We start from the raw sequence: 12456 nt of genomic DNA, 5'->3' as shown, positions 1-12456 counted from the left end.
AAGCAAAAGCAGCCCTTCCGGTAAGTACATACGTGTATCTCACTGCCGCCCTGCGCGCCTTTACCCCCAAGCCATTCCAGGAGTGGGAGCACTCCACTGCCGGTGCGAACTTCATTTTCAAAAACCCCTCGCCAAGCTGGCGCAACAGCAAAGCTACCTGTTGGAGTGTCTTGGCCCCTGAGTCCACTCGTCATCTACCACCGCAACGATGCCCTCGGAGACAGGAAAAGTCACTAATGCTTCACAAATTCCTTTCTCTTCGGGCTAATTTCGTTACGTTGGATCAATTTCACCTCCGCTTGCATAAGGTAGACCCAAACGTTTTACCGCCGCGGCTTTCGTCGTTGTCGTGATGAAAACAGGGAATTCGGCAAAGGTGAGGTGGGCAGATTGAAGTCGAATAAAGGAGATGCAGAATGTGGCCGAGGACTGAGCCAGTGGCGTTGGTCATGGGGGAAGAATTGACGCTTGTACGGGGGATCCGATTGGCCAGTTTGTTGAGGACTGGATGCACGACTCGGCCCAGAGGTTCTGTTTGGTATTCCCGGTGCTTTGTTGGATATTCCTACAGGAGGTCGAGTGCTGATGCACCTCGTATATAAGTACGATTACCTACATACTTGAGTTCAGCTCGACGAGTGAAACTGTAGGGGCTATTGTTAGTGAGTGTATGGTAAGAGTAGAGCTCGCTTGTTCAATTCTAAGAGACTGCCGTTACCAATAACATGTACGCTCGGGGACTTCTGTTCCGACATGTACTGTACATCCGTTGTTCGAACCGGCGCGATCGGGATCACTTCTTGCCGTTTCATCCTACTTACCTATACGCTATCGAGCCCATCTCAAAAGCGCTATGAGCCTGCAGCCTGAAGGACGTCGCCAATCGCCACGCGGCTGGGCGTCGAGGAGGCTTGATCTTTGAGTCCATGGCGCCATGACCCATCTCCAGATCGGCCTGGCGGGCGATGCCGACGCCAGCACCAGAACCAGAGTGTCTCACTGCGAGCGTCTATTGGCTCAAGATTTTATCACGTATTTTCAACAACCGCGATAGCAGTCCTCCGTGCCATTTGTGCTCACGGCTTTGGCTCCACTCACAGTGTGCGTCTCGTTGACAGCCATCATTGGACTCTGAATGGAGCAAGGATGTTGGCCACGCGGCAATGCGTTCAGCGGCTCGACGTGCTTTCGTCTGCTTCTGCTGTATCCCCCGAACCGTCTTCACGACTTCCCTTAACCACCAACCGGGCCAAGCCTATGACTCCCTGGAACCTTCTGTTAGCAACGTGTGCGCAATATCATTGTTATACGGACATACCGAGAGACAGAGAAAGAGAGAAACCGATATATAATGGAAATTCTGGGGGCCGTGGCAAGTGTGGTGTCCCTTTGCGAAGCTTCCAAAGCCCTCGGCAAAGCATGCAAGCGCTACGTCGATTCCGTCAAGGATGCTCCAGACTGGGCCCGGCGCATCCAACATACAGTATCATCACTCGAGAAAAATTTAGGGGACATTCTGAACCTAGGCGAGCCGCGACAGGGTTCTTCAGCATCCTTTGCCGGAATTCTGGCGCCTGGAGGGGAGGTGAAGGCATGTGAGGCCGTCATAATCAATTTGAAGGAACTCATTGCCAAACACCTCGAAGATGGCCATTCGTCAACTGCCCAGGGGAGCTGGTGGGGGCCCCTATATGCCAAGGCGGCACGATTGAACGTAGCATGGATTGAAGAGGCCGAGGATCTTCACCGGGAACTGGAAAGACTCTGCAAGATCATTGATCGGGCAGTCCTAATGGGGACTGTGTGCGTACATTCTGCTTATTATTATGATATTTGTTTGACTAAGGAATATAATAACTGATCTGTCGACTTGTCTCATGCAGACATTTGGCATCCTCGACGTACAGGGATGTCAGCAAAGGGGTGGCCCCGTACAGAAACCATGCACCAGTGATCCCGAAGGACGCAATTAGCTGGCTCGCTCCCAGAAACTACGCCACAGATCAGAGAGAGCATATCGGAAAGAGGACAGCCAAAACTTGCCAGTGGCTAGTCGAATCAGACAGCTACCTCAAATGGCGGAACGAGGAAAGAGGGACACTGTTTTGTCACGGAATCGCTGGGTCTGGCAAGACCGTCATTGCAGCAACCGTTGTCGAGGATATCGACCGTATGGTTCGTCAGATGCCTCGTCCTGCCATCGGCATTGCGTACCTGTATATCAGCCACAGCCATCCAGATACGGATCACACGGCTGAGTGTCTGCTCAAGAACCTCCTTGGACAGCTCGCTCGACCTCTCCAGCAGATCGAGGACGCCCTGGAACAATTTAACCACGTCCAGAGACTTTACAAGCTGCACGGACAGCACCATAGCGTCACGACACCAACCTGGGATGAGATAGTCGATGCGTTTCACCACATTGCTAAATGGTATAGACATATCTTCATCGTCATTGACGCGCTTGACGAGTGTCGCCAGCCAGAGGAGCGTAAGAAGCTACTAAAAAAGCTGTGCTCCCTGCAGTCCAGCTCCAATCTCGACTTGCGCATCTTTGCTACGTCCAGACTTGATAGCTGGTCCCAGTGGGTCGACGGGCCTGGAAGCAATTGCCGTTCTGTGGAAATTCGGGCGCAGAGCGAAGACATTAAGAAGTATCTGGAAGAGGAAATGGTCAAGTTGGCGGACCATCCTGCGGGGGCCCCCGAGCTGAAAGAAAAAATCAGATCCGAGGTTGTTAAAAAAGCTGATGGTGTGTAAGTACTAGTTGATGCGTTTCCTTCCATCAACCCTTGACTGGCTTGGCGAACAGTGGCTGATGCGTCTATTGTACATTGCTCCCCTCCGCAGATTTCTTCTCGCACGTCTTTTCATGAATGCATTAAACGGCCAAGCAACACGGCGCAGCGTGGAACGGAAGCTTCAATCATTCGGTTCGGGTAACGATGCTTCAGAGACTATAGATCTTGCGTACAAGGACACCATGGAAAGGATCGGGAAGCAGGAGAAGCCTCTTAAGGTCTTGGCACTCAAGGCACTGGCGTGGGTCACTTTTGCAACTCGGCCCCTTACAGAGGTTGAGCTTCGGCACGCACTATCAGTTGTTGCAGATTCGAAGCGCCCAACGGATGATGACCTTCCAGAAACCGACCTCATTGTCAAGGCGTGTTACGGGCTTCTTGGTATTGACAAGAAGACGAGCATCTTCCAGCTGGCCCACTCCACCACCAAGGAATATTTAGAGAAGTCGCTTGGGAGGGATGCAAAGGTCGCCGTTGCTAAGGCTTGCATCTTATATCTTTGCCTGCCCGAATTCTCGCATGGCCCTATCCAGGATATCGAGTGGTTTGGGCCTGGTAAGGTCGAAAATCTCCTGAGAGAGAACCCCCTATTAGGGTATGCCTCTTCAAACTGGCCCCACCACTTGTCCCAAGCAGAGCCGTCTGAAAACGAACGACTTCTCCTCATGCTCTCCGATTCTCCGGGAAATCTATCCCTGTCATTCCAGGTCCACCTCGTCAAATCCCGTATACACTTCTCAGGGGGCATCACAGCCGCCCACGTCGTAAGCTATCTCGGGAACTCTGAGTTAGTCTATACACTCCACCGTAAGGACCTGTTAAGGCGAGATGAAGCCGACGGCGATGGAAAGACAGCTTTGCACTGGGCCGTAGCAAGACGCGACGACAACGCGCCGGATATAGTTGAGAGGCTTCTAGGTCTGAAATTCGACATCAACTACGCTGACGTCGAGGGCCGTACACCGCTCCACTGGGCGGCTAAGTTAGGCGATAATCGTGTAGTCAAGGTTCTGCTCGAACGAGGGGCGAGAACTAGAAGCACCGATAAGGCAGGCAACACGCCATTAATAGAGGCGTGCTGGAGCGGGCACGTGGATGTGGTGAAACAGCTGCTCGACCGAAGAGCCAAGATCAACGTCAGAGGCAGACTGGGGACCCCTTTGGTGGCCGCCATCATGGCTGAGTCGGAGACTTGTGTTGACTTACTTCTCAAAGACGGTCGCCAACGCATAAAGAAAAATATAAGGACCGAATACGGGACCGCACTTCACGACGCTGCTCACCGCGGTTCTCCGAGGATTGTCGAGAAGCTCCTCGATGCGGGATTCGATCCGAACCAAAACGTGGACGGTTCAGGCACCCCGCTGCAGGCTGCTGTGGCAGGGCACCACAAACAAGTGCGTTCGAGAGACGGAGCTGCAGTGGTACGGCTGCTGGTCGACCGTGGTGCAGACGTCAATGCGTCCGGGGGCCGGTTCGGGACGGCTCTAGATGCCGCTAAGGACAACGATAGCCACGACCTAGAAGAGTTTCTACGTGGCAGAGGCGCATTCAAGACCAATTCGCCAAGGGCAACGCAGGAAAGCCCTTCGATGGCGCAAGCCGACGCGACGCAGGTCGGTAGCTCGAGTTTGCTTCTGCCTCCGAGTCTCAAGTCACACACCAAGCACTTCATCAATGCCATCCTGATGGGCAACGAGAGGATGATTCGCGAGCACGCCACGCTACAGATCTCGGCGTTCAAAGAGGCAGTGAAGTTGGGGAACACTACCGTCATAAAGACTTTATCAATGGTCTCGACAATAGCGTTCATCGAGATGGTCAACATCGCACGAGGCGACCGGGGACCTGGAACCCAAGAACTGCCCGTCAACACCTTCTACAAGTCCCATTCCAAGTGGTGCGTTGCGCTGTTGATGGCAATGATCGCATCCCTGGTCAACCTCATCATGGGAATCCGGACCGGAAACAGAAAACTGGCACGACAGCACCGGCCTCGACTGCTCCACGCCGCGGACACGGCCAGTTCCAAACTGGAGCTGATGACGTCGGCCGGGTTACAGATCCTGAGCGATGCAATCCAAAATGGAGATGGGGATATTGTCCGTATGCTGTCAGTGTCCTGGGTCGTTGCTCTCCGGCACGCCTTCTTCCCAGGCGATGACAGCGACAAGATGATGGAGATGTTGGTGCAATGCCATGCCCAGGAGTTTGAAGCCTCGTTCAAGGACTGTGATATGGAAAAGGCCGTCCTCCTAGCAAATGTCGGCCTTGAGCTTATAGCAGCAGCTATCCAACAGCGGAAAAGCGACATAGGACTAGCCCGATTGGCCTTGGACCTATCCAGGATCTGGTCCCTGACACTCAACAACCTTGTTGAGAGGCACTTGGTCGACTATGCCGAGCTAGAACACTTTTTGCGGAGACTGCTCAGGGACTTCACAGCTGGGTTCCCAAAGGGGGACTGGAAAATAATCACAAGATTGGGCCCGGCTATGGTTGAGGTCCTGATCGGGGTCGTGGCAGACAAGAGCCCACATGTTGCCCACATCGTGTCTCAGGTGATAACGGAGGGCTGGCAGCTCGCAGTTGACTTGGGGGGGGAGAAGGTGGTTCACGACGTGTTGTTGAGCGAATTGCAACACGAGTTTTGGAGGGCTACGACGCAGATGGCGGGCAAGCACGGCGAGGATGTGACAGGGACGAGGATGTGGAACATGCTTGGTGCGCTACTAAGCGTCGTTCACACGGCTGTGAAGTATAACCAGCGTGCGGCTATCGAGGAGCTTTGCAACCTCATTTTTGAAAATGTCCAGCGCTCGTATGCGCATGAGACGATCGTCGGGTATGCCTTACGCGGCCAGGTACAAAGATTGCTACCGCGGTTCTACGAGGTCGACTCGAGTCCGGTTTACATTGTCGAGGTCATCTCCACACTGTTGTCTGCTGCTCGGAGGACGGCCCATCCTGGGGCTAACGAGTTTATCCGTCGGGAGGTCTGTGGTGCTTTTTCGGAGCCATCGAATGCACTGGACGACTTCTTTGCGAGGACTAGAGAGTTTGTCTCACGCCGTAACTGGCCCGAAGGGGCGGATCGAGTTAAGGCGGCCCTGAAGTTGTTCCCGGAGAGCTTGAACATTAGGACTACTGTGCTGTCTGTTGAGAATGCGGTCAGCCCCGAGAGCATTGAACCAAACTAGCCAATGCCCGTCTCCGGTGATTATTGCTTAGCAAACACTTTGGGCCGGTCTCACTCGTTAGGTACCTTACGCTGAGAGAGGATGTTGATTAACTATAACGAGTAATAAAGCCACGTTTTAGCCAAACCTGAGGTTCAGGTAATTAACAAGATCGAATCAGCACAAAATCCAACCAACGTTGGGTGACATGTCCGCATAACCTTCTGCGCGGCCGCACTTGGCATTCTTTGTCACTCTGCACCGCTTCGTAGTATAGTGCTCGTGTGCCCAGCTTTACTAGTGTTGCAACCTCTTCGGCGCCCCCTTGATCCATCCGTCGGTCTATATATCCTCTGCTCCGCAGACGACTAGGCGGAAACTGGAAGCTGCGACCCGACGTGTACTTTCTTCCAATGGTGTAGAGGACAACTACAACCAAAATAAAAAAAAAAAAATTTTTTTTCCCCATTTTCCATCAAAGTATTGAACCCGCCTCAGTAAAGCCGAGATTGATGCTATCATATATCCGTCAAATTTCTTTCTACTACGGCCTCTACCTTGTTTCTTCTATAGCTACCGTTTCGTCTCTCCAAGCTTCGGACGGAATAATCAAGGTCTTTCCACAGCACGGTAGCTATAGAAAACTAGTATGTTGTTACGGTATAGATCCTGGTGTTATTGTAGCTGGCAAAGTAGCTAACTTTAAGATAGAGAATCGCGATTATACTAGTATCAGTCTAGTTAACTGTTCTGTTTAGGATACATTCTCGACCTCTTAGCTTGATGCTAACTATATTCTTTCCGCTATTCCTTTGGTTCTAGTATATATAGGTCTCTACCTATTACTCTTCTTTAACTATATAAGGTCGATTACCCCCGAGGGGACCAGCGTAGCAGGCCATTAACCCTTGACCTCATCTGGGCGTCAGGGAATATTCAGTACTCCTACTACAGTATCGAGGAAAAAGGGAAATCGGACCACTACCCCCAAGTCTTCGAGATTTACAAAGAGGACTGAAAAGTACAGGCTATCCGCGGGATTACCTGCAGTCAATGCTGGCTTCTGATTAAATCTCTAACATTTTATGAGTGCAAGGAGAGCTGCAAATCTTCTTGCTTCTACGAGTGCCCACCGGAAGAGCCTAGTGCTCCGGTTTTTTATTCACTCGATGAAAAGTTGACTGAAGACAAGGCTCATTCGACACGCTATCCGGCATATCGAGTTTGCTCGGTTTGCATGAGCACACCCAACCCTGATGCCCCAGATCGCTGTGATCTCAATCACTTGCATGAGGAAACGTACAGCAACCCGAACATCAAGGGTAAGTGTGACCTACGTTAATTAGATACCTCTGACATCTTGCATGTGGGGTAACTAGGTACGCAATCATGGCATTAACTCCGTTATCCTCTTGGGACTGGACTAGACCTCGACGTCCTCCGCTCAAAGTTCATCAAGACGGAGCTTCACCGACAAAAAGAACATGATCGCTGCAGGGACCCCCATTCGAAAAGAAAGCCAGTCGAACTGCAAAGGCAAAGTTGATCGAAAACACTCTCCAATCAACCGAGGGACTGTGGCCGGTAGACCCGCGGTTGTTCTTCCGCACAGTTGGTCTCATGATGAAAGGCCATTACGCCCCATCCGGCAACTTCCACCTGTCTTTGATGTTCGGGACTCTGATATTTGAGTCCGGCGTGCCCAGGTAAGTGCGGCAGCTGCTCTAGACCTCTGAGGTAATCTATACATTTCACGGACTAAGACGGAGCCGCGACCGTTTTTTCTACTGGGACAGAGATACTGGGCTACCCCATCGAGCCGTTATGACCGACGAGCGCGCTGTCAGGGCCAGACCGATTCTCGCCTGTCTCAAGAGAGTTTATGGCGCCGCATTCTCCGGGTATCCCCAGCCGGCGCAGCCACGCGAGGACGCTGTCGTGCAACGTCTAATGCAACTTGGCAACAGCTACATGAGTCTTCCCAGAGGAAAGCCAGCAATTGAACGACGGTCTAGGCTCAGACAGCTGGCCAAGGATTTGCAATCAAGCCTTATGATGTGCCTCGGAGGAGAGGTGGACAAACATCTCTCTCGCATCGTCAATATCTCATTGTGGAGAAAAGACAGAGGCGAGTGGAGCATCCTCACCAACGATAGCCAGCTCTTGGTCAACCTGCTTCTGAGCGGCGACGACTTTGAGCACGTCATCCTACTACCTCCCGAAGACTTCAACGAGGAGAGCTTCCGGTGGCCGCGCTACCTCATCAGCTTCGGGAACCACATCGAGGGCTTCGGTAAGAGTCTCTATCAGCCAAACTGTCTCATGACCTAGTACAATCAGAGCAAGCCCGTCGTAGATTACGACATTATTGAATATATCGGCCGCTGCGCCGGCAGCCCCTCAGAGTCCCACTCCAAGGCTCTTACGCGTCTGTGCCAGTTTTCCCCCACCGACCTATCGTCTCAGGCACTCCTAAACAAGCTCTGGCTCTTACCCGGTGATAGCCTCTCTCTCCTCCAGTTTCACTTGTTGCGGCCGCCTCACGAATACCACCTCAAAGACAAAGACTGGATGGAGAACCGCCTGTGCGTGATGCAGCTACTCAACGTCATGGCCACCTTCACGGGGGCGTTAGGTAACGCTCTCTATCATCGTCTCCTAGCCGGCGGCCGTCGCCTGCTCTCCCGCATCACGATACCGCCTGCCCGCGTGCTCGGCAACATCCGGCCAGACGAGAGGCTGCATATCCTCGACAAGCTCGGACCAAGGCTGACGGTTTACGACATCGTCAATCGGACTCCAAACGCCATGAGGCCGGTGGTTGAGAATCCCTTGCGGTTCTGGACCCGTCCAGGACCGAAGATGATCCAGTCCACGGGGAGGAGGTCGTGTCGCGGATTGTTGGATGGTGCGTCGCCCCCATCTCGGCTGTCAGCCCGGTTGTGGGAGCAGCAATTGGGGGCAGTTTCCGACTTCATGAGGATTTCTGGATCGCAGTGAACGTTGGGTCGCACACCTACGCTCGGCAGTATCTGTGCAAGAAGATGGAAAAGGTCAGGGCTGTCGCGAAGTAAGAAGAGGGGGGGGGTGTTGCTGTTGTGGCTCAAGCTTTGTAATTATAATGCGGGCTCCCAGACGGTGCTTTCAAAAGAATCTGGGTTAGCTACGGGGACCGAGGGGTTGAAGTCCTATCTCGGCAAGGCTTTAAGCCCGCTGGGCTGGGCGGATCGGCACGCGGTAAAGCCTAACTTCTGGGCTGTACATCGGAGTTGTTACCTGGTAGTTCGATCAGGCAAATTTGGTAGTATCGAAAAGTTTTCTTGTCCAAATGCTTTCATTCTTCCCCGTCGATGGCGACCCCGCTCTCTGCAGGACGAAGGAGGCCGCACGGCGTCGACCGTCAGATGGCAAGCTGGTCTCTGGTGTGGAACCAATCTGGGACCATTCAGGGCTCATAAACAACTCAAATCAACTGAAATGGTTTCGCAAGCAAACTAGCGGCAGCTTATTCTTGTCCCATATAATGATTGTATTGTACGATTTGTACCGTTGACTCGCATTTCACGGGACTCACGTCCATAAGCCAACCTGAATCAAATCACAGGGTTACATATCCCACCGTGAAAGCAAGGTAGATGCCAAAATGGGTCCTGATACGGAGGCTGCGGCCAAAAAAAAGCGAACACTCCAGGTGGGTTACACAGTGACCACACCGTATTTGCTTCTTAATCTCACTCATCAATAATGAAATCTCATAACTAAGGTGCCTTACCAGCCCTAGATAAGTTGGTGGACTGCGCCCCTACACAATACACGTAGGCACCTTAATCTGCTCTACGATAGAGGGCTGGCGGATACAAATATAGTGCAACTAAATTGCTCGCTGAGTTATTCATATGTAGGCTAAGTGCTCATTAATAGGAGCGTGTACATCATTTCTGCCGCAGCCTCTGTACTACCCTCTGGCCATAACGACACTGCCTTAATATCTAGAAGAATTAGAATGTGTGTAGAGACTAATCTAGCCGGAGCATCGAGAGGGAATTAAGGCCTTGTAGAGGTGGGTGCATGTGGTGGAATATATATGGCCTGGGAAGATATACAAGTACCTTTACGTACTTATAAATAAAGTGCCTGAGAATCTAATGCACTAAAATTGAACCAAAGGCAATCCACAAGAAAGGTGTGATTCAATAAATAGTATAATTATCTTATATATTCCGGCAACTATATTTCGCCTGTTTCACATCAATATGCTAACCGTCTTGATCTCTGATTTCGGCGAATAATATATCGCTAACGGAGGGCTTCCTCGTTTATCCCTAGTCATCCTAGGTTACGACGCTGGTGTTGACTACAGCAAAGCCGTCCTAAGATTGAAAGTTTCTCCTATGTCTCGGAAGGCGCGTGGCTAGGATGATGGAAGAAACTGGATGCGGACCTCGGCGCTCGCTTGGAACAGGTGAGGAATCATCACGACGTGGAAGGAGACATGATTCGGTGGGAAAAGTGTTTTAAGTTATGAGCTTCTTTGGAGGAAGGCCGTGGGATTCTACTTTAGATCAAGTTCGTCTTTGTCATTATCCAGATGTCTCTCTCCCAGCAGTGCGTTTCGCCCGGCATCTGTTCCTACGTCTACAAGTAGGAATCAGCAGAATTCGCTTGAATCTAGACCAACCTTGACAAGAGCATGCCCCATTTACAAGTGATACTGACGGCCCAGCTCTGATCTCCAAGACACATGGACATGATAGCCCACAGCATGTCTTGGTAGTATACACGAATGATGCGAATCGGTAGCCATTCCCCGCAAACTCGGAACCCTACTACGGTAAAGTCCGGTCGCAGGCACTATTAACTCGCCATTACATGGTCAATATTGCACAATTGCGCGTAGTGAGCTTTGATCCTGGTGATAAGGTAGGAAAGTCCTCAGACGGAAAGGAGGGTTGTATCCGTAGGATTCGTAGGAACGTTGATCATGAGTACCTGGAGGCCGACTATACACGCAGATCGCCGAATCGAATCCCTCGCCAAGAGGCGCTGCCCAATCCGGTAATTCCCGCGAACTGCCACCTGTAGAATGGAGCAGGCCAAGAAGAAATGGGCCCGTCCTCGGTTTGCAACACTCGGACTCCTAACCACGTCTTCCGAGTGCACCCACCAGACTATACCCTTGAGCCTGGTTGCGTTACATCCCTGTAGGCCGTCCTTGATTTCACATGTACCGAACAGTTCTGCACCCTCGACTGGCTTACAGGAAGTCGTCCCTCACGCCGTCCTATTTACCTTACCTAGTACCTATCTTGAAATTTCAACGCAGTTAGTAAAACCTTGTAAAGCTTGGTATCTAGGTACCTACTTTACCTCGGCCGGTCATCCCGCTATCATCCCGCAGGCCATTCTTCCCAACATGTCCACAACCACTGCGACCAAGTTACAACAAGTCTCGGCTTCCGAAGGCCCCGGCGCCGTCCTCAGCGCAATCCGTAAGGATGGGGCAGTCATTATCAAGGGCCTATTTACAAGGGACCAAGTTCGCCGTCTGAACGAAGAGGTGCAACCCGCCATGGACAAGCTCGCGGTTGGCTCAAAGCACACGGAAGAATGGGTCAAGGACTTTCATGGCGACAATACCAAGCGCTTGAACAACGTCGTCTCGTTGAGCAAGACCTTCCGGCACGAGATTCTAGAGAATGACTTGATCCACCAACTGTGCGAGGAGATCTATCTGAAAGACGCAGGCGGCTACTGGATGAACTCGGCTCAAGTCATCGATATCGGCCCGGGGAGCAAGGCCCAGCCGCTACATCGGGACCAATGGCAGTTCCCAATCTTTACGCTCTGCGGCCCTGATGCGCCCGAGGCTAGTGTCAACTTTGTCGTGGCCTTGACCGAGTTTAGCGACGAGAACGGCGCGACAAGAGTCATTCCCGGCAGCCACAGGTGGAATGATTTCCGGCAAAATGGAACTCCAGACGACACCATCCCGGCCGAAATGGAACCGGGCGATGCCTGTTTCATTACCGGAAAAGTTGTGCACGGAGGTGGTGCCAACAGGACCAAGGACCTCACGAGAAGGGGTATTACTCTTGTTTTTCAATGCTCATACCTCACCCCTGAAGAGGCATATCCGTTCCTTGTTGACAAGGAGATTGCCAAAACACTTAGCCCACGGGGTCAGCGCATGATTGGCTTCCGGTCGCAATTTCTGAAGAACAGCCCTGGAGTATGGAAGGGTAATTACGGCGAGGTGGACGAGGTTTACTGTTAGGAGTAGGCTCTTTGTGTATCATGTTGGATAACAGTACTGATGACATCAGACAGAACACTGCAGAAGAGGCAAGAGATTGAACCTCATCTCTTGACAGCAGTACTAGTAGTAAAATATGGGCAGACACTCCTTGGGATCCAACACGCGCATGTGAAGAAGATACGACCAAGATGTGCTGGGAGTCTTTATCCTTAGAAAGAAG

The 12456-nt window shown here is 51.9% G+C and overlaps 3 protein-coding genes across 3 annotated transcripts; all 3 read left to right on the top strand.

The window, feature by feature from the left end:
• Positions 1–1351: 1351 nt before the first annotated feature.
• MFIFM68171_08144 (uncharacterized protein) lies at positions 1352–6001 on the top strand (the record flags this gene model as incomplete). Its single annotated transcript, XM_071063564.1, has 3 exons — positions 1352–1803; positions 1884–2756; positions 2851–6001. 3 exons carry the CDS (start codon positions 1352–1354, stop codon positions 5999–6001), a joined length of 4476 nt encoding a protein of 1491 aa, XP_070919665.1.
• Positions 6002–7804: 1803 nt separating this feature from the next.
• Positions 7805–8980, top strand: MFIFM68171_08143 (uncharacterized protein; the record flags this gene model as incomplete). Its single annotated transcript, XM_071063563.1, has 2 exons — positions 7805–8273; positions 8337–8980. 2 exons carry the CDS (start codon positions 7805–7807, stop codon positions 8978–8980), a joined length of 1113 nt encoding a protein of 370 aa, XP_070919664.1.
• Positions 8981–11393: 2413 nt separating this feature from the next.
• Positions 11394–12254, top strand: MFIFM68171_08142 (uncharacterized protein; the record flags this gene model as incomplete). Its single annotated transcript, XM_071063562.1, has 1 exon — positions 11394–12254. One exon carries the CDS (start codon positions 11394–11396, stop codon positions 12252–12254), a length of 861 nt encoding a protein of 286 aa, XP_070919663.1.
• Between the last annotated feature and the right edge of the window lie 202 nt (positions 12255–12456).

Source organism: Madurella fahalii (assembly GCF_045866475.1).
Source record: "Madurella fahalii IFM 68171 DNA, scaffold_4, whole genome shotgun sequence".
Classification (NCBI taxonomy): domain Eukaryota; kingdom Fungi; phylum Ascomycota; class Sordariomycetes; order Sordariales; genus Madurella; species Madurella fahalii.
The sequence above is the reverse complement of the archived record's forward strand: the minus strand, read 5'-3'. Positions and strand labels throughout refer to the sequence as shown.